Here is a 23,899-nt window from a genome sequence, read left to right as displayed (position 1 = left end):
TATACATACATGTATGTATGAATATTATGCTCCACATATTTTGCATTTTGTTGAAAATATCTTGCTACATCATTATAGAAAAGCAATTATAATAAAAAACGACCTCTGAAATGAGGCCTTATAATACATTGTTGTGTGAGATTAAAAAAAAAATACCGGTGTTTCCATATTCCAACAATTTGATAAATGAAACGTAAATTGGGGTCATACATCAACATTGTGTGATTTTAAGAATAAAATTAAAAATTTAACTACACTTGGTTTATGTAATTAAATGCTATGCATATATACATACATATGTATGTATTTTATTTGAGTATGTATGTGTATTTAACAAGAAGAAAATAATAAAAATGTCTCAAGAGTTGTGAAAACGTTTTAATAGCTTTGTTAATTGTTATTAATTCATACAATATACACAGAGAGAAAATTGTGTTAGAGAGTGCGTCTTATGAGGTCATAAATTTTTGCTACAAGTTTCTTTTTTAATTTAAAAATCTGAAATAAATTTTCTTTTAAAAAAAGTTGTTATTATAGCAGCAAGTTTAAGCAATTAACGTTCTTTATTTAAGTCAAATTTTTAAATTGTTTTTTTGTTATTTGAATAAATTATTAGATTTCATGTTTAAATTTTTAATATAATTTTTAGAAAGCTCAACATTTTAATCAATTTTTCAATTTAAGCAGTTTAACAACTTTTAGTGGTTAAACCATTTGCAACAGATTTGCTTTTAAAACAATCCAAAAAAATAACGTAAATTTAAATTTATTAAAACATTAGATCGATAAATATTTAAATGACATGAGAATTATAATCATGAATTTGATTAGTTACGTGTGTTTCGCTAATTATTTCGAATAACCCTGAAAAACCCCATATTTCGTTAATTTTGATAAAACTACGATAATTTTCGAAACATTATTGGAAGATATATCTTGTGCCGTGAAACTACGAACCTACGAAAAATTCACGGAACATTGTTTAAAGATAGATCTTGTGCCGTTGAAATCACACAAACAAATATCATACTCGAAGTTCGAAACAAAGTTCGAATTACAGCACTTTTAAATATAAAAATAAAATTTAATATTTAAAAATAAGTCTGACTTAAATACAGGCTCGCAATTCGAATTAAATTTGATTATAACCAATTTCTCTAAAAGGTTTATTTCAGACGTACAAAAAATTACTGAGCGTTCAAAGGTCTCAAACACAAAGCAAATTAAAAATGCAACAAACAAAAAAAATTTGATCACGAAACAGTTCACGTGCCCCAAACCTGAACTCATCCCCTATTCGTTAAGGTTTATTTTAGGTTAAGGTATAGATACCCCAAATAAATGTCCAAATAATTAAAAATAAAATTATTTTCAAATTTTTATTAACATTATTTATTACTTTCTCCGTTTTCTCTCTTTATTTTTGGGTTTCTTCATTTTTAATATTTTGTTTTTAGTGTTTATTTACAATTTGCATAATTTTTTTATCTTTTATCTTGTTTTTTCTTTTAGTTTAAGTTGTAATTTTTGTTAATATTCAAAAATATCTGGTAAAATTTTTTATTTTTTTTTTTGAGACTCAGCCATTGTGAATAGTTTCTTGTGTTTTGCTTTATTTTGTAGTTTTTGATGTTATCGTTCTGCGCTATTTTGTTTAAATTTTTTTATTTACAAATTCTTTATTTTCCTTTTTTTTTTGCAAAATTATAAATTTAATTTTTATATTTTTTTCTAATTTAGTTTTTATTTTAAAAATAAATTTGAATTTTTTATTTACACTTATTACAATTATTTTTTTATTTTTAAAATAAATTTTGTTTTTCTAATATTTTTTTTTTAACTGTTAAGTATTGCGTTATAATTTCAATTGTTATATTAAGGTAAAGCGGGCTTTGCGATTATTTTCGTAAAAATGCTTTTATTCAATCAGGTATTCTTTAATTTAAAATTTACGGCTCTTTTGTATTAAAAATTGTAAAATTGAAAGAAGCCCCAAAAAAATTTAATTTTCACATGTATAATTAATATTTAACTTTATTGAGTACACATTTCACATTCACGGAGCCACCCTGAAAAGAATATAAGAGTGAGCTTCATCATCAATTGTTGTACAATTAAGAGAAATATTCTCATTTTTCAAGCGTTCATGTATCTCTAGTTTTTTAGAAATTGTGAGTGGGAATATATAAAAACTAAAAGTTGACTCACTTTAGAAGATGAGAAATATTAAAAATATTTCGAAATTCTCACACGATAAACTAAAAATAGTCAGAATTTTTATTTAAAACACTAGACTAAAACTCAATCCGACTTTCAACATTATCACTGAAAAATGTTGTTGTATAGTAAAAAGACACATTTCCACTCTACAAATCAAATTATGTGAATAATATTATGCATTTTCCGCTCTCATATAAAACTTTCGCTTAATTTCAAGAGTCAAAAATCAAGTTTTTCCACTATTAACCCTTACTAATGAAATTATATGGCCAATACTTTCAGTTATTTTTGTATTTTTTTTCTTGTTTTTCATATTTTTATAAAAAATTCAATGTAATTTAATTTTATCCCTTAAAAACTAAAATGTAACAAAAATTAGAAAAAAAAATTCTCTACTCTTATTTCGAAAACAATAAAAAATAAACTAACTAAAATTTATTTTTTTTATTCATAAATTTGTTATTTTTTTTTTGTGTTTATAAATGAAATCAACTTAAAAAATCTATTGAATTAACTTTAAGAAACCAATCCGAAATTCCGTTAAATATTAATCCTATAATTGCCAGTGATATAAAGGATAACATTTTTCTTCTGTTGCCCACTGAAAAGACAAAAGAGAAAAGCAACAAAAACAAAATAAATAAAATGGTGAAAAAGAAAATATTTAAAAAATTAATTCAGAAATTTCTTAAAAAAAAAAAAAAATTCACAATCAAAATAAAAAATTAGAATAATAAAAATATCATGAAGAAGGGACAAAAGTAAAGAATTACGAAATTAAGCCTTTCATAATGTCCTGCAAATTTTCTTAAATGAATTGGTATTTAGTAGAATTTAAAAGGATAAATTTTTTCATTTTGTTTTTTTTTTTTTGGTTCTCTTTGACAAAGGTCAAAAAATCTTAAGATGATGGCATTTAAATGTTTAAGGGAATACTTGAATTATTTTATTTTAAAAAGGATTCACTTATAAGCTCTAAGGATTTTAAGATAAAAAATCATTTATATTTTTTCTATTGCCTTAAAACAAAAATAATTTGTAAAGCTTTCTAGAAAAGAAAAATAATATTTTTCTTTTTTTTTTGGCATCTATTTCTACAACGACTTGAAATTTAATCATTTAGTTAGATAGTGTAAGAAAACACGTTATAGGGCACAGAAAACATTCATTGCAAAAGTTCAAGAATATAAAAGATGCACTGAGAAAAAAATTAGATAATAAAATTAGTAACCACTTTTTTAGGAATGTTCACGATTATTTAAAATATTGCTTAATTATTTGATAAAAAAATTAAAGCTTCAATTTTGAATATTAAAAATCTTTGCGGAATATTTTGTGTGAATTTAGAAAATTTTCAGAAAATATTTTTGTATAACAAGGGTTCGAGTAGTTGCAAATCGAATAAATTATTGTACTCAAAAATGATTTCATTAATAATTATAAAGCAAAAGTATAGATAAGTGAAATTGACTCCAAACTTAGAGGATAGGTGCATAAAAATTCGCAATCTTCCTTATTCCTAAATTTCGTTCTAAGTAAAACAAATAACTCTAATTTTCAAGTCTAGGAAATTGCGTCAGAAAAATAAGATTAAAGATTTCCACTTATTTTTTGGAAACTTTTTTGCAAAATCGTAATTTTTTTTAAAATTACAGTTCCGAACTCTTTTCAAGTATTATTGGAATTGTTCAACTCCAAATGGAGTATTTTTGCTAAACATAATATCTGAAAAGATTCGCGAAAACCAAAATTACGATTTTTCTACAGCTTAAATTTTGGATTCAAATCTTTTAAAATTCAAATTTGAAAATGATTTCGAATTAAAAATAAAAAAATAAAGATACTTACAATTATTATTGTAATATAATTTTTGATTATTTAAATAATCATTTTGTGGTAATAAATATGATGCTGCAATACGTTCTCTACGCATATTTTCATCAATTTCAGCAACACATTTTAATTCTAATATGCCGTCTGAATGATAAAATATTTGACTATTTAAATAGAAATTTAGCACCAAACTTCTTGATTTCATTAAAAATTCATTCATTTCCATTGATGATTCTTGTTGTGGTTGCATCCATTCTGGAAATACTCTTTCATTATTTATATACCATGATAGTGTCGCTGGAGGTGATGAATAATCTGATGTACAATTTGCAATGACATATTGATCAACTTCATATTGAATACTAACACCACTTATTAATGGATCATGTTGTGGTAGAGCTATAAAATACATGTGCAATTATAATAAAACATAAATTTAAATAGTACTAAATTAGAATAATATTTGTGATTTCTAAAATAGGGAATAATACAAATAGGTTTTATTATCTTTATTTTAACATGAAGGAGCATCGATGAAAGGATTTTTTGCCAGGATTCAAATTATTAATATAGAAGGTAATTTTCAGAAAAACATGTATATTACATATATGCATAACTATAACAGCTTGGGGATAGAATAATTTTTGTAAAATTAGTTTATGCATAATATGAGAAAACTCTTTTCAATATTATTCGCGTTTCAAAATTGATTTATGCACAAAATTATAAGTAAAATCTTTCAAAAATTTATTTTCACTATTGAAAATAGAATTATTGTATAATACACTTGAGGGCATATGACAACAAAATGTCCATCTATTAAATTTACACAGTTTACTATATTTACCTGCTACTGTCATATTTGATGCCTTTGTTGCTAATTTAAATTCTGGAGCATCACCAGATACTTCACATCTATATGTACCAGATGATTTACGCTTTAATTGACTTAAATTAATACTGCATGTTAATTCATTACAAAAAATCCCTTCTTTTGATGTTGTTACCCCATCAACTGGAAATGTTAGGAATATTGGATGTGTCATAGGCGAATATCTAAATATATTAAAATAAAATGAATGAATAAAATTTTTTTTCTTTTCGTTTATTTAAAAAAATTTCATATTATTTTATTTTTAGTCTTTTGAAATTTAAATACCTAAAGAACTCTTCTTCATCTTTGTACCATTTTACAGAATTTAATTTATGACCACCCATATTAAAGCTACACGATAAAGTGACACGATCTCGAAAATCTACAATTTCGGGAACATCAATATGGGTAACTGATAGTGGTGAAACATAGCAACACCCTGTAATTATACGAAAAAAATAAAATTTAATTATAACTTAATATGTGAGCTTGATAAATAATCAAATAACCGAAAACTTATTCACAACAATTTAAGAATATGTCAGCAGGCCTAAACACTTTATGCCTTATTACTTTAAAAATATTAGTGTGGAATAACTATTGAATTTTCATGTCAATCTTTAATTTGCGTAGCGCACAGTAATGTAAAGTCTAGATCTTCATATCAATTTTCACACAACTTGACGCTTAAATTATGCAATTGATATGGCAATCATGATTATAAAGTCCCTATACCAAATTCAACCGTTTGAATTGACAGCAAACTGATTCTACATTATTTTTAGAAAATAACTGAAATTGTGCAAAACAGCTTCTGCACTCTTTATTACAGAGTCTATTCAAAGTCATAAAAAATACCATAAACTTATTAATAAAAAATTGTCTGTAAATCTAGGAAATTATAATTACTTAAAAAAATTTGCTACACCCACTAATATTTTTCAGTTTAAATAATAAAAACGTTATTAGTTTTTTATTCGCACATATTGTAATTTATTCCTCTCTTTCTACATCTCTCATTGGGGAGTGTGATTGGGAATGCAGTAGGGCTGTATTAAGTACTTTTCTATAATGTTCATACTTCAACCTCGGCATATATTTCAAGTGGTTTTTCGCAAATTTACTTCCATGATAGCGAAATAGGTTGAATCTTCGCTTTGAATTTATTTATTTCTATTTTACTAACAAAAATAACCGAGTTACTGGAATTAAACAAAAGTATGTCGCAATGTTATGCTCTTCGTAAGGGCATAAAGTAGAGAATTTGTAAAAAAGAGAGTCTTTCTCTAGGTTATTAAATACGTACATTTTTTACAATCACTTTCTCTCAAAATTTTCACAAATATCTTGCTATTTAATTTATATTAATTTTAATTTTAATCTCTTCATACCAGTCTTCAACTCTAATTCTAATAAATACTTGGTACATCCCTAACCGTATATAATTTATAAAACTTCAAAATATTAAAAGTAAATTTATGTCTGTCTACAAAATTTTCACTTTAATTGGTAAAAAAGAGCAAAATTTAAAAAAAAAGAAATTAAATGTCAGAAAAACGTTGGGCTCGAAGAAGAAGAACGAGAAGAAAAAGGAAACAAAAAACGGATATAGGTATGAGATGAACCGAAGATTTAATTTGCACTCCATTTTAATATATTCTTTTTTGACCTTAGGGTATAATAATAAATGAAAGTACGTACATGTGTAAACACATACACATTTATTTACAATGTATAGTCTTACTCGAATACTTACTTAGAATATGAAGTGTAAACATGTACATATTTATATGCACGCACATATGAAAAAAATTATTTTAAAAATATTGCAAAAAAAAAATTATTTTTTTACAAAATGAAGCAAAGTGGCAAAATCTATATGTACCCTAAGTACAGTGAGTTAAGAGATGCTCGAACAGATTTATATTCATATTAAAATATTACACGTGTTTTAAATATTTAGATTATTTAAGGCTTTATTTAGCAATCTAAATGTTTATAACACTTCCCACTGCATTATTACTGTTACTGTGGGAGTAATTAAGAGGAATCATTGCAGACATTTATTCCGGTTACCAAAAATAGTGTCACATTTATAAACTCAATTCCATATTACTTGAAAATAGTTCGAACTCAAATTAATGTTTAAGTGTTCAATTAATAAAATCAATTTTATTATAATTAATCATTAAAAGATCTAGAATACAGTTTTAAACCCTAAAAATTCCAGAAACGATTTTTATATGTACAGACACACACTTTAAATATACTGCTCCATTTTAAATTCATTCCCGAGTGAATTTAAATAATTTCATATTAAAGCCCAAAAATTTATGAAGAAACGTACATTATTGCTAAATTAACATACTTAACAATGTGTAGTTGCGAGAAATATTCTACATAAATTATTTTTAAAGCAAAAATATTCAAAAACAGAAAAAAATTGAATTTTTAAAGCGAAAATAAAATAAAATTTCATAGCATATTTTGTAGATGCTTTTTAATGGCATTTCACATAATAAATTTTTCGAGGACAAATCGATGTCAATGATAATTCGTACATATGGATGCACTTGATTAATTATGAACAAATTTATTTCATTTTCTATACATATTTAATGGATATATTTTGAAACTAGGGAAGAATTGTAATGTTTTCCGTACAACAATAAGGTTATTTTATTGCAATTAAATTGATTTTTCATAATTTTTTGCCTCAGGACGAAATTATGATATTTTAATGTATTCTATAAATAATATATAAATTTTTATAAAAAAAAATTGTATATAAAATATTCAAGGCAACAGAAAAGATTTTTAAAAATTTAGAAATAATTTTTGATCCACTATGTACCGGCATATAACTGTCTTAATCTACCCACATTTTATATAGTTTGCTTTTTACTCTTTCAAAATAGAAATTTATTATAATTTCTTGTTTTTTTTTTCTTTTTCTTGGTACCATCAATCACTTCACTTTCTACATAATATAATTCTATATAATACATACATATATGAGGGGTTGACAAAGGACTAAAGGCAATTTAATAACCTTACGGTTCTAATAAATTTAGCTTTACCAAGGATAGGAAATAAGGTTGTTGAAAGTTATATATCCAGAAAATTACTGTCTCCATCCAGTCACAAAAATAAAAGAAAGGAAAATTTGTACAATGGAAAAAAAAATCCCAGACTTATGAGTAAATAAAATCATCGCTGTCTCCTTTACCTTTTCCATTTTTATTTTATTTTTTTCTCTCCATTTATCTTTTGGAATGGTGATGGAAAATACAATTTTAGCTAATGAAATTGCAGATTTCCCTTTTCATATTAAACTGTATTAATGTTTCAACACGTGTACATTATTACATACATTCATATTTGTATAGAGATTTTTATAAATTTCTGCATACATATGTGTGTAATATTGTACGTCAGTTTTGTACCTAATGTTTTTACTAGTGTATTCTTTGTAATCAACTTTATTGATATTTATGAATCATTTAGGAATTTGGAAGCAATAAAAAACAAACACACAAAACTTGCTATTGGAAATTTAACAAAAGAAAAACAAAAAGGGTAAAGGAAAATGCTAAATTGAAGAAAACACTCATAAAGAATTTTTATTCATAAAATTTTAAAATAACCAAACTAGTGAAAATTTCAGAAGTAAAAATTCATGTGTGCAAGTTGAGCTCGGTAAGTTTTTCAGTAACATTGATTACATTCGAATCAAGATAAAATATTTCTTATTTTTAATGTAAATTAATGACAGCAATGCCTGCTTTTCATTTAAATATATATGGCAAAACAAAACGGATCTACTATCTGCAAACTCAAAAACCTCTAACACATATGCCAACAATTACTAATAGGTAGATATATACAAAAAAAAAAAATTAAATAGGAATCATTGTTAATGCTTTTCTCTGTAAAATTTTAATACTGGGGCCATAGACTAATCCAATTATAATACAAAACTTCTGAATTATGTACTACGTTGTTTGGGGAAAAAACAGTTCTTATCACTTCTCCAAACAATATCCTTAACAGAATAAAAAGAAGAGGAACACTAAACCAGTGTATAGAACGCAAGAATTTTCCAATTACAATTTAAAATTTATCAATAATAATTGGATAAGTTCTTTCATATTTATGTTATACTACTTCCATGTAAACTAATTTCATCAGCTGGGGTTGATTCTTGACTATATCACGTAAATTACAATTATTTTTTCATTTTATATGTACATATATATACATATACCATTTTTATATATAAAAATTTTGTAGATTTAGATTTAGGGTAGAATAAAAATTATTAAGAAAAGAAATATTACATGCATGTAGACTAGAAATTTAATTGAGATTTATTGATGGAAAAAGCTTGCATTAAAGAGAAAATGTAATTTACTAAAATTCATAATTTATACAGTGTATATACTCGAAATCTAAAATATAATTTTAATGTTTAGACATCCAGTTAAATACAATATAGCGAAAAATTTCAAGCTACATTGCCATGTTTTGCAAACAAGAAAGTTTAGAGCTTTCAATTTCTGTTTGATTTAAAATTTATAGTTTTGGCTTTCTGTTTTTTAAAGCAAATATGTATTGTTAAATTTTTTGAAAATGCATTTATTTAGATACTTGGAGATTTACCCATTGTATTTTAGATGCCGTATCAAAACACATTTAGAAATTTTAATTAAAGAGAATAAAATTCAAAATTTGCTAAGCATATTTATAATAATTCACAATATAGAACCGGAAAGACCAAATCTTCAAAAATCATTATTTTGTAATCAGAATCTTTATTGGAACATTTTGTATCGTATTCCAATATTTCTGCAAGAATATTTAAAAAATTTAATAAAACCCCAAAAATAAAAGCTAAAGTTTACATACAAAATATTGAAAGCCAAGCTCTGATTTCAACCAATTGAAATTCACAAATTTTAAAATTCTTCAATTAAAATAAGATTTACAAGTGAATATTTATCAAGAGAAAACACAAATATTACATAATAATATTTGACAATATCGATGGCATCTCTTTTCAAAATTTTTATTTAAAATTACTTTAAAAAGTGTTAAAAGGTTTTCCCTTTAATTTTCATTTCTTATCGATTTTCTTTACATTTTTAATCTACAATAAAGAATTTAACATCCTCTTTAAGGAAAATTCAATCTTAAAATTTAATATTTTTGTTTTTTTTTTTGTTCTATTTCCGCCCACAAATTTTCAATAATTCAAAAGACCATCACTATATACATACATATTTATAATGTTTATAGTCGTTTATAGAGAGGTGCACATGATATGAATAAAAATTCAAACTTTTAATAATAAAGCCATAAAAAGTTATAAATACCAATATCTATACCATATGTAAAATGACCCGTAATATCAATATAAAATCTACAAAATATAATATATTGAATGGTTATTCCTTATATACAATAATTCGATGTTGTATTTGATGAACATGCTATTTGTGTGTAGGTTTTATATAATATAAAAGGTTACACGCTCTGTAATTTTATTAAACTTCATTTTATTATACAAAATTTTGAGATTCTATACACCTGATTCTCATACTTTCTTTACATTTTCTATATGTGATGTCTAACGTATTGATATACGTATATGTAAACTTGTGTGTACAATTTACAAATACGACTCTTTAAATAATCAATCATGTTGAGTATAAAATTCTAGGCATATATGTATACATAGCGGTTATTTTATGCTCCATTAATATATTTCCTTTATTTTCCAATAATTTTTCGAAAAAAAAAACCAAAATTTTTCAAAAAATAGAAAAACAAAATTTTAAATTCTTTCATAATTCTTCAATATTATTATGTATGTAAGTCAAAGTATAAAATCCTAACATATATGTAACACAGCTGCTTTTCACCTTACCGAATTCAGGGAAAAATTTAATACCATTTTATTTTCTTATTTTCACATTTTCTTCTTCTTATTTCTTAAACACCAATAACCTTAAACAGAAAAGCATAAAAAAAAATCCGCATAATAAACGTTCAATGATATATTTTATGCTATTTTCCTCATTTTTTCTTGTTCCAAATTATTAGGTCAAAATCCCTGCTTACAAGCATTCTCAAATGTATTGTAACTTACTATCATCATACACTTAATTCCCAACCAATCTCCCCTATATCATTCACAATACTATATCTGAATAATTTGAATTCAGAATAATTTCAATTCTGTGTATACCCTATTTCCCCCATATATGTTATGTATAGTACGATAAAGCTATATGCAATATTTTACAAAAACATCAATCAAACGTAAACACTCCAATTTCTGTATAGATATAGAGCCATGTATCGTTGAGCATATTAATTTGTAAATATGTTCCCTCGATGGGAGTAGATCTATACTTATGTCTACCGATATATTCTTCCAATACTATTTTATAGTGATTGTTAGTGATATTTTTCTCCCTATTCTTCTTCTTTTTTTTTGGAATTATTTTTCTGGGTACAATACACACACATTCATACAAAAATAGGTAACCAAAATACAAGTGTATAGGTATATAGGCATTGTATTTTCTCCCCTATTATTTTTCAACTATTTTTGTTTTTATTTTTTACAGTTATTTAGTCAGAATCGTAGACTCACTTATTTTACATATTTTATTTTTTTTTTTTTATTTTACCTATATAATTTTCTTTTTTTTATTATTTTTTGTGTTTTCAGTGTATAAGAAATTTAAAAAGGACGTGGTTTGGTTTTCAATCGGTATTTCGAATAATGACAGGCTCATTGATATACAAATACATATATAATATAACGGTAAAACATGGAAATCATCAGACACAAATTAAGGAAAGAAGTGAAAAAAATTTTTTTTTGCAGATAGCTGCTACCTTTATTCCTTAAAAACATAATAAGTACATGAACAAATATATACACCCAGTATATATGTATGTTGTATATAGGTAAAAGCAAATCTATGAGAATGAGGAAGTGATGTGAATACAGATAAAGGAAAATTTTTTGTTCGATTCGTTGTTTCATATCTAGATATTTATAAATATTTTTCAGTATTTTTTTTAAATTTTCTTTGATACTGTATACGAGATAATATTGGAAATAATTCCAATACCTGGGATCGGTTAAAAATATTATTAACTATATTATTGCTTAGCAAGAATTGTTTCCAAGTATTTTTGACAATTTTACGCTAAAACACGTTCACATACTAACTATAATGCTATCACATTCTTGTAAAATAAAACTAAAGGTACTCCAATTCCAATAGCACATGCCAATATTAAAAATTCCGTATCCAATTTTAAACAGCTAAAGTAACTCAAATTTGCTTAACACGATTAAAAGAAATATTCGCTTCAAAACTTCCTTTAAAGCTTATTAAATAAGTTCCATAATAAGTTTTTTTCTTTTAGGTACATAACAGTAAATGAAACACTTAGATGTTGCTTTAACTATAATAGTCACAATAAGAATTTTAAATGTTCTTTAGTTGATTTTATTCTCTTACAGTTGCACTCTCTTATATAGTGAATTTTGAATTTTACTTTCATGTAAGTAAGTTCTCAATATTATTGCTTGAAGTGGAAAACAAAATTCTTTATGTAAAATATGAAGATTAATTTTTTGCAATTCCATTTTCAAATTTCTCTCAACCGATTCTCTGTTTAAAACAACACAAAAGTTGAATTCAATGACAGTTTCGTAACAATTTCTCATAAGTGAATAAAAAATTTTAAAGTTATTATATAATTTATTAAAATTCTTAATGGCTAAAAGAGGCGTTACACTCTCTGATATAGTGCAATTATCAATTACTTAAAATTATTTCCCATTTCTGGTTTCAATCTAAAATGACTGAATTGAAAAACTAGTAGATGAAAAAGAATTTATTTAAAATTAAAGTTTTCACTGTAAACCAAACGAAATTTTGCTTCCACCAAAACTTTAAAGAACACATTTTTCAACCACTTTAAACATGTTATTTGCTCTTCTATATTCATAACTTTATTTTCCTAGCCCGTGATTTCGGATGCCAGAATAGAACATCTTGTTCATATTGTTATATAAATGCGAAACATGTATTTTGAATTTTCCTTGTTCTGTTTTGATTTCTTTTTGTTATTTTTTTTGAATATTTTGTAGAAAAATGATTTTTTATGCTCTACGAATACAAAATTAAAGCTATTTTGTCGTATTAGATTTTTATTCAGATTTACACGGTTAATTTATGATATTAGAATAAAATTCAAGGAATTTAAGGTGAAGGAATATTTGCAGAGAGTAAGAATATCTACAATACAAAAATTGTTATTTCTTATTCTTATATATAAGTTACTATTTAAGAAATCAGAATATATAAGAGTTATAATTGTATAACACAACATTTTTCACATAGATATTTTGAAATTCATTAGTCAGGCAGTTAACACAGTCCAAAATCCAAGTGGTCTTCTAATTAGAAGCATATCATTTCGCTATTTGCTGTTATGGTAATATCCAGGTGATATTACGATTGTCTGCGATTCTCACTCAGCATTCTAATCTGCATTCTAATTTTCTATTAATTACCAGCAATCATAGTTCTAATTCATTAATAAAGCATGATCTTAACATTTTGCTAACATACAACACATTGAATTAAAGATGTAAATTACAAATCGAATAGTTAACGTACTTAAAATAAAAACACTTACAAGCACCCGGAAATAAAGAGTGTACACAAGAGACTATACAAATTTTCGCCTTTATTGCCAATAATACAACTGAGATTTTGTAATTTAGATATAAGAATTTTCTGTATATGCTTTAAATTGATCTCGATGTTGTTTACCCATTTGGATTTAGATTATTGCCCTCAATAAATTATTTTGCATTTCATATTATGCTTCTTGTTATTCTACTTTAAAATTATTTTACCCACACAGTATTACATAACGAATTTAAGAATATTAAAAAACATTAAAAATTCTCCATACACACAAATATACACACATATTTTATAAGTACATTAGACTATTTTTATTCGTTTCCATCAGCTAATTTTATCATGTCATTAAACCCATTTACTCAAATCTATATATAAATTTCCAATTTAAAAACTCGTTAAAAATACTACTTAAATTTATCAAAAGTTTAAATAAAAAAAAAAATATATGGCAAAAATTTTTATTTTTTTTTTTCGTTTCATTCTTCTATGTAATAAAATAAAGTATATCCTGCAGATAAAAATGTCCTTTTTTTTTTCTAAATTATTATCAGTTTTTATGTTTTTAAAAATATTTACAGAGAAAAAATACAAAAAAGAATCAAAATGAGTACGACAAAACGAAAAACAGCAACAACATATGAAAATAAAATAAAGAATAAATGAAGCTTTTTATTGGATTTGACGTTTTATAGCTATAACGACGCGTAATCGACGCGACAAAATGCAAAAAGGGAGTAAGACTTATATATAAAAATTTTTTTCTCTATGGTTTTTTCAAATGGACTTGTGTATATAAAAATAATTTTGGTTTTATCCTTTTTTTTGTTTCTATTTTTTCTTTTATTTTAACAAAAAAATATTTAGATTCAGCCTTTTCTTTGTTAAACGCTAATCAACTGAGATATTCACATGTACCTACATTCAATTTAATAGATTTTAGAATAATTTAAATGTCAAGGTCTTAAAATACGCAGGATAATAAAAAATGTAAAAAAACCGCAAATTCAAAAAATTCTAAAAAAAGAAAACAAATAAAAAAAATTTTACAACAGCATCATTTCCACTACACCTACATTTCAATACAGGAAATGTAGACTAATTTAATATTTGCTAACATTTAATTTTAAATGACATTAGAAAATATTTATTTAAAATAACAAAAAAAAATATTGTTTTAATGCCACAAGGATGTTAAAATAAATTCATGTTTTTTTTTTTTATTTAAAATTTGGCAATTGTACCATGTTTTAAATGTCAATTTCTCAATATACACAGGTGTATTTAAATAAAATTTAGAATTTATTTTAAAGAAATACAAAAAAATTTTTTTACATTTTATATTTTTAAAGAATTTTGTTATTATATTGGAAAATTTAAATATTTAAACGGAATATGTGCTTATTGTAAAAATCAATATTCAAAACATTCGGGCTATGTCAAATACTTTACTTAAGGCAACTTCATTCGTTTTATTCCGATCCAAATTTCCTTATTAAGCTATTGTAACGGGTTTCTGTTTTTATATTTCTCCTTTAGAATTAATAAGCTAAATCACCTGAAGTTTAGGTTCTGTTACCAGATAGAAGATTACGTTGCTTTGGTAGTATAAATAATGTAAGATCAAATCCCATACCAGTGAAGGGCTATAACTATGGACAGTAGTAATATCTTCGAAACTATATAAACTGTCTTTAAGAACTGTGCGGTTCCAGAAAGTATTTTGCATTTCCAACAACACTGTCACAGGACTTTCTAAAAGGCTCTAAACCGCAATTAATTTTTTGAAGTTTTTTGTTGACTTTGTTACCAATAGCATGTTCTGTTTTAAGAGTTCTTTTGCATTTTAATTATAAGAATATTTTGCATCTACAAGATTGAATTAATACTAAAATTGAATTATACTCCAAAAAGGTACATATGAGCGAGATGTTTCTTGAACATATGAGTTTCCCTTGACCGTATATTTTACATTTAGGTTATTAAATTGTGTGGTTCTTATACGTCCATGTTATTAAATACTACACTTTTCTTAATACACTAAATCATATTAAATATAAATTGTATTAAAATGTCACTAGTGAAAAATCTATATACTGTAGGTCTAGGTGTATATTATATCTTAGGAATTTCAAAGATCATAACAAGAAAATTATTTTATTGCATTTTAATGAGTTCTTCTAATGAATTCAAAGGATTTCTTTATTATATTTTCATTAATTTAAAGGAATACCAAAGGTTATTATACAAAATATTTATAAAAATTCAATAATTATTAATTTAAGAATTGTTCCGCTTCAAAATAATATTGAGCACTTATCATTGCCATATGATTTTAAAGATTCCTACATCTGTACTTGTAAATAAAATTTTATTAGATTTGTAATAAATACTCTTAATTAATTTTAATTTATCAGGCTTAATATATTTAAAATAAACATTATTATTTAATTATATACAAAACCCGTTCAAAATTATATATGTATAAGCAAGCATAATTTAAATTTATTGAACGAACTTATTTATTCATTTATTTAGTACAAAACTCATCCTTAAATTTTGTGAAATAAAATCTTCGTTATAAAGCTTGCGACTATAAAAATAAATGTTGCATCCTACAAAACAAATTATGTTGTAATTTCTACTTAAAAAAAGGGAATTATTTTTTATGTATGCATAGACAAATCATGAGTTTATAAAAGGTTATAAATATATATATACATGTACTGTATACATATACATCACCTTATAAATACAAACATAAAATAAAATTTAACAATTCAACATAACCCAGTATGATCGGAAATTTTTATCAGTGTATAGTAGGTTCACACGATAATCATAACAACATAAATGGTGTAATAAAAATGTATTTGTGCTCATTGATGTAAAAAATATTGTCAATACAGAAAATTACATAATATTATGAAAGTATAACCGGAAATACTAAAATTTAGTATTTTGTAATATTTGTTCTATATATTTTATAACAATCAGGAAATTGTTATAAAAATGTACTGTTAAAAGGAGTGACAATTTACAAATATATATTTCATTCATTTTAGGATGTTGTATAATAACTTTGAAAATTTATATAATCAGATATGATGCAATCATCATATGAACGACTTCCAATATAGTTGTGAAAGTAAGTTGGAATTAGATTTTGTTTTAATGTGTTATCATTTTCGGGTACTTCAATTTCCTTATTTAAAGAGTAGAGCAACGAAAGTTTCTCCATTAAAATGAAATTACTACAGGTAGAATAAAACAACTCCGAAATATTAAGCCCAAATATCGAGTTGTATACTGGATCAACGGTATATTATTTTTTTCAATTTTTTATTGTTCCATATGTTTTTTTGTAGATTTGTGGATTTTTAAAACCGGAGTAATAGTGCACCGTTTACATATATTAAAATTCGTTTTAGAAATTAGTATTTCCACATCTTTTAAAAATATCCAAAACCTAACGATTCCCAATGAATTTTATAGAAATTTTAAATAAATGTTCTGTAACAAATTAAAAATTGCATATCTTACGGGGCTTATATGATTCACAGTATAATTTTGTAATTCGTTTTTCTCACATTAATAGTAATTTAGCATGTTTTAATAGTTCTTTTGGTTATAGTTCAGCTCCAAATTTTAAAAATTTAATAAATTTCAAATAAAAATATTGTGTTGTTCGGATTCTGATAAAAAGAAATAAGCATATTAGAGGCTGTTGAACGAAAAATAAATTTTTAAAACTTCATTTTATTTTTCGTATTAAACTGGCTTTTCCTGCTAAGTACGTGCTTTATTATGTTTACTGTATCCTGGCTTTATTAACAAAGCGTTGTACTCTTATGCTAGAAAATTTTGGAATTTTCATTTACTAGTAAATTTTAGGACGAATTTATTACGACTATTTCTTAAACAACATCTTTTTTATAATTTCTTTACATTTTTAGTGAACGTTTTATTTGCTGGACTAAGATTTCCCACGTTATGTTTTAAATATCAAGCCTCAAAATTTAAAAGATTTCTATAAAACTGATTATTACAGCTACGCAAGTAACATATGCCAAAAATTTAAAAAAAAAATTCGAACCACACTAAAAAGTCTAAGTGGTTGAATTAAATTACGCTCTAAACTATGTTTACGAATTCATACGCTTGTTTCAAAAGACGAAATAATTTTTACGAAGAGTTAAAGTTGTAAGTTTTCTACACTGAACATATAACGTGATTTCTAGTTTAATTTGCCTTGAATTTCTAGTTCGAAAGTGTATACAGTCATAATCTCTATTCAATACTTTTAAAGACCCTATTACCTCCATTTTACAGTCAATTTATTTAAATAAAATAATTTTTTTTTCATTTATATTTTAACTAATGCGTATCATTAAAATTTTAATTGTTCATACATGTATACATACATACATACACATATAATCGAATTATGTTATCCCTTTCAATACAATTTTATAGGAAATTAATTATTATTTTACATAATACATAATAATTATTTATCAAAAAATTTCCTAATTATTCTATACATTAAAATCTAGGTACATAATAGTACAATTTGTTATACGAGTATGCTGTTACTATTTATGTACTTTGATTTATAATGCTTAGATACACATGTAAATATAATTACAGAAATAAAATGTTCAATTACAATAATATTATTTTTAAAATTATTGTAATAAATCTTTTAACATAAATTTTTGTTATTTTATTATATTATTAGAAAATTATTTACTATATTACAACATAGACATAAAATAATAATCATATTAGAAACTATTTTATAATGCATGTATGCATGTACACAATTATATCAGAATGTATAGTAATATTATGAAAACATATTTAACATTTAATTTAATTAATATTCTCAAAAATATACACAAGCAGTATTATATAACATTTTTTAAAGTAATTAACAAAAAGTAGCTATAAAATAAAGTAAGGGAACAAGAGAAATAAATTAATTCAAATTCATAATTATAAAACGATAAATAACAGTTTTTTTTTAAAAACATATTGATGGAACGTATTCCGGAACCTACAAGTAGATCAATCTTTAGTCTGGATTTAAAGCAAAATTTAGAGAATTCATTTATTAATCCATTTTTTAATATTGTTTAGAATTATTGTAGATTGTAGATTTGCGATATTTGAGTGACAGAGAACAATAACACACTACGATAGTATCTATTATACCGTTGACTAAGTATTAGGCATGATTTTTATAGTACAATGTTATCACGAAACTTGATTATCTTCTAACGGCCTGACACTTGTTATCAACAAATAGCGAAGGAGCTTTCATTTTCCCAGAGACGAATGCCCCGGAGCTCCTTTTCCCCTGATACGAAACCGCCCAAATATTTTCTTCTCCTTTTTATTAAGCCTCGACATTTCAGCGGAAGTTGCATCGAAGTCTGTTCCTCTTCCACACGAAATCTCCATGTACCGTAGCAGAATCTCCATGTCTGGTGATAATCGCCCAGAAGCTCTTCAGGTTTTTACAGTCCTGGATGGATTCAATACATTTTTGACCTTCGCTTCTGAATTATTTTCTTGAGCTGCACCAGGATTTTATTTGAGCCAAAAGGCTCCGGTCCAAGAAAAAGTGTGCTCATCCTTTCTTAATCAGCACGTTGAATTATCCATTGACTTTTACCCCAACATCCCACAGTAACCAATAACGAGTCATGATATCACTCGATTTATATCATTTTATATGAGGAGACTTCAGTACACCTTCTATGAAAATTTGTTTTCGCTCGCAGAAGAAGCGAACTAATAGAAGGTTTTGCTCTCACAGCGCGGACTTACGGTCTCACGAAGTGGTCGAGTTCATCAGGAAGATAAATCTCAATCGGGTGTTGTATGGAATACCTTGCACTCAGAGAAGGTATTGATTGCCTCGCATAATAGATCCTTATGCTCGTTCGCGGTGCTTTGTTATCGCGGTTATGCAAATCTAAAAATCTACAAATAAAATATTTAAGAAAGTTTATATTACAAATGAAAAAAGATCAGTTGCTTTTATTATTTAGCTCATTTTAGTGTTACAATTGCAAACTTTTATCTATCGTAAAGTTCTTGGTCTTTTATCTTACTTTGATTTACGCTTTACAAAATAATTTCTATTTAAAGCTTTTAGGCCTTGAAAATTTGCGAATATTTTCGTTTGCTTAATTAATACAGGACTAATAAATGAAATGGGAGTCAATTCACTCTTCTTTCACCTGTAAAACTCCTCTTTTGTCTATTAGTCTTCTCTTCATTTTATAATTTTTAAAAGATGAAATTTCGAATATAAAGAGCTGAATAATTATTAATGTTTATTCTCGAGAAAATTAAAATGTTACTTAGGTCCTGTCGTCATTTATTATAAAATAAAATATTTTTATGTACATAATGTATAAATGAAAAATACTGAGTATGAATACATACCTAATAGTGCTGTTAAATAGACATAAATCCATAAATTCATTATTACTATTTATTATATTTTTTTTTTAATTATATATTATATTAATAATATTATAAATGCATGATTAATATATTTAAATAAAAATTTTAAATAATTCATTCATTTTAATTTTTAATTTATTTTTTTTATATTGTTTTTAAATTAAATTCTCATTACACTGTAATTTAATTTTGTTTTATATTAAAACGCACATATACATACGCAAAGTCTCTCATTGTTCTACTCTTTTCCTGGAATTATTTTTTTGTATTTTGTAATTACTTATGAGAATTGTAAATATTAAAAATTAAATTTACATTTCAATAATTTTTATATTTATTTTAAATTGAAAATTCTATATTTATAGTTATACACATAACACTATTATTAATATTTTTTCAAAGTATATGTGAAAAAATTTTTTCTCGTATTAAAAGTACATATGAATGGCATAGAATGTAGATTGTTTTGTAATTTTTTTTTTGTATTTTAAAAAGAAAATATTAGTCTTTTTTTAAAATACCTGTAAGAATAAATAAGAAGAATCTTTCAAAAATATTGAAACTTTCGGAAATGAAAATTATTTATTCAATTTTTCGATTTAAATAAAAAATGAATTCTATTTTAAAAATCTTTTCTATTACAGCAACTAAAATAGAAAATTGTAATGGACATATTCAATGGATAATACTTTCTCTTTGTTTTTCATTTCGATTTAAAATAATAAAAATTTTCGTTTTAAAAAAAATATTCAATATCCTTATATATAAGGATATGCTTGTATAAATGGTTTTCATTATTATAAAATTCTCTTCTAATAAAATATTTATTGCAAATTTTATTACTTAAAGTTCCAATTTTGAATTTCGTTTTTTTTTCTATTTTCATTTATTATATATATTTTTATACATATTATACTTGTGCCCTATATATTATTTTTATACTTATCTCTATCAACAATATTTTAAATCACATTTTTATAAAATTTATATCTGTATATATATATATAAATAAAAGAGAGTGTCTATTTTACAAGAAATTTGTGAAAAATAATTTTTTTTTTCATTTTTTTTTTTTTTGTGGTTTTAGCTTACAAATTTCTTAATATAGCATATATATGAATGTGCTATATTTAAAGAGTATTTCCTATATGTGCTCTATAAAAGCAAAACTAGAAACGAGTCTATTTGAAATTCTTATAATATCCAGAATAATATTACATACACATACTATATTATGGATTATTTAAATACAATTATATATATTCTATGTATACATAATGTACGTAATAATTTTATAAGCTATATGTATACATTCACATACATTATACATACTTGTACTTATTTTAAATTTATAATATAATTTCTAGTTTTTTTTTCTCTCTTTTCTTTTTTACATACCATAGTTAAAATAAAATTCTTTATAATATCATAGTAAATCTCAACTAGACAATATTAAAGAAAAAGAAGAAAAAAAATCATTTATTCATATAAAAATGCATGTAATATGTAAGTATATAATAGGTATGTAATACTATATTGATATTGTTGATGTATAATATTAAATTATGTATAAAACAGTTTAAATTGTAGAAAGAAAAAAATGAATGAAAATAATTTCATTATTTAATTTAAATTTTACTTTAAAAAATTTCAAAGAATTTTTCAACAAATTTAATATGAATTTAAATGAAATTTTCTATTTTAATTTCAAAAAGATAAAATTGCTATTATTATGGAATTTATCTTTATGTAACAAAGTTAAAGAAACCTTTTGAAAATTGTATTCGGAAAAATCGGAAAAATTAATGATTTTATATTGAAAAACAAGATTTTGGTACTGAAATATTTTGTTTGTAAATTCGAAATATGATAAGAAATTTGTCAAATTTTCGTAATATGCTATGGAAATATGAATTTAAGCCTATACTAGATAAAGAAAGAAAACAGTGGGGATCTAAAAAAAATTTAATATAAAAATTTAATAATAGAAATTATTACCAAGTATACTCCATATAAATATTTTTCTGCTTTATTCACTTCCTCCTTTAAATGACATTTTAAATTCTCTAATTTTATACATATACATACATAATATACATATATATATATACTTTTATTTTAAAAAATTTACTTTTTGAACTTATTTTAAGGATCTCCTAAATATTTTTCATCATAAATGTTAAATATTTCCATTGTTTCTTTTCTTTTATATATTCTTTAAAGTCTTAATGTCATTTTTATAGGTTTATATATATACCTATACATATATATATATATATTATAAATTCTTGTATATATACATTGTGGATTACTTTAAATTGTAACATTTATTTGCTATCTTTATTTCATTTTTATATTATATAAAATATTTACATGTTATATATACTAACATATACAATATTTTATTAAAAATGTAATAAGATATCTAATTCACAAAAGAATATAATACAAAATATTTTGTATATTTGTATAAATTCATTTCTAGGGATATATATATATACATATATTGTACATGTAATGTAATATTATAAAATTTAAGGAAATTTTTTTCAAAAACTTTTTATATATAGCAAATTTTTCAAATATTTCATTTAAATTTATTTTCATTTAATATTTACATATAAATAAGATTTTAATGTTTTCTTTCATTTTATACTTTTGTTCCCTTTTTTTCATTACATTTAATATATACATAATATATATGTATGGGTGTGGCGGAATTTATAAGAAAATCATAAATAATATAATTTTTATGAAATAAAAGTTAAAAATTTAATTTAAAAAAAATATTAAGATTTTCAACTAAAAATCAAATATTAAGATGAAAACGAAGGAGTTCTTAAGAAACCTCTAATCACCAGCTTTTAATTTTATTTATAGTACCTAATAAACATGTACTCTAATAAAACATTAATATTTATTTTGAAATTTTATGAGAAGAGAATATTTTCCATTTATTAATCCTTAAAGTAATTGTTTTAATACACAAGAAATATAAAACAAAAATATAAAAAAAATTGTTAATATTTTTACAAACGTTAATTTTGCATCTGTTGTTTTAGTTTCATCAAATTTCATTCATATTTTTAATAAAATATAAAATTCCAAAACTATTTTTATAATGCCATTTCCGAATCCTTAATAAACTTACATTTAAATTATTTTATTTATTAATTGTTACACACATTTTTTTACACAATTAAATTATTCAAATATTTATTAATTATTTTTCGTCCTTGTTATAGTAAAAAAACAAAATTTTAAACGACACTATATTGCCTTTAATTCAAAAATAAATGGATTAACAGAAATGATGCTTGAAAAAAAAATTTATATAAAAATAATAAAAAATAAAAAATTAAAATTGTAATATTTATCGATACACATCTTCACTGAATGAATTCTACAGATTAACTGAAAAAAAAAAAAATTCTTCCACACGAAAATCTTCTTTCGTTCGCTTACATTTTACCCAATTCAATTCAGAACTCTATACATATTCCCTTAGTACGAAAATATACAAGACTACACAAACAAAAAAACAATAAAAATATAAAACAGTTTTTCTGATAACATTTTTCTTTATAGAACAGAATCCGAAAAAAGGATAACTGATACTCCATGAACAGCAAAATATTCCAACGAAAAATAAAAGCAAAAAAAAAAACAGAAAAAAAAAACAACAATAGCAATTAGAAAATTGGTCCAGTCAAGTGTTTTCAATTTCCTCTCGAATCGACGAACACAAAAG

General features: G+C 23.8%; 1 protein-coding gene across 1 annotated transcript; it reads right to left on the bottom strand.

Moving 5' to 3' along the window:
- Positions 1 to 1,395: 1,395 nt before the first annotated feature.
- On the bottom strand, positions 1,396 to 23,528 carry LOC129611868 (uncharacterized). Its single transcript, XM_055525272.1, has 6 exons — positions 23,300 to 23,528; positions 20,128 to 20,669; positions 5,213 to 5,366; positions 4,901 to 5,109; positions 4,069 to 4,452; positions 1,396 to 2,821 (listed from the first exon to the last, which is right to left on the bottom strand). Exons 2-6 carry the CDS (start codon positions 20,165 to 20,167, stop codon positions 2,709 to 2,711), a joined length of 900 nt encoding a protein of 299 aa, XP_055381247.1. The 5' UTR covers positions 20,168 to 20,669; positions 23,300 to 23,528; the 3' UTR covers positions 1,396 to 2,708.
- Positions 23,529 to 23,899: the final 371 nt, after the last annotated feature.

This window comes from Condylostylus longicornis, unplaced genomic scaffold (assembly GCF_029603195.1).
Source record: "Condylostylus longicornis isolate FDR11 unplaced genomic scaffold, ASM2960319v2 ptg000055l, whole genome shotgun sequence".
NCBI classification, from domain to species: domain Eukaryota; kingdom Metazoa; phylum Arthropoda; class Insecta; order Diptera; family Dolichopodidae; genus Condylostylus; species Condylostylus longicornis.
This window is presented reverse-complemented; position numbering and strand designations above follow the sequence as displayed.

Coding starts and splice junctions, on each gene's coding strand:
- LOC129611868 (XM_055525272.1), bottom strand. CDS start 20,167: ATGAATTTATGGATTTATGTCTATTTAACAGCACTATTAG. Junction 5,110..5,212: donor GATGAAGAAGAGTTCTTTAG/GTATTTAAATTT, acceptor TAATATATTTAG/ATATTCGCCTATGACACATC. Junction 4,453..4,900: donor ATCAAATATGACAGTAGCAG/GTAAATATAGTA, acceptor TGTATTTTATAG/CTCTACCACAACATGATCCA.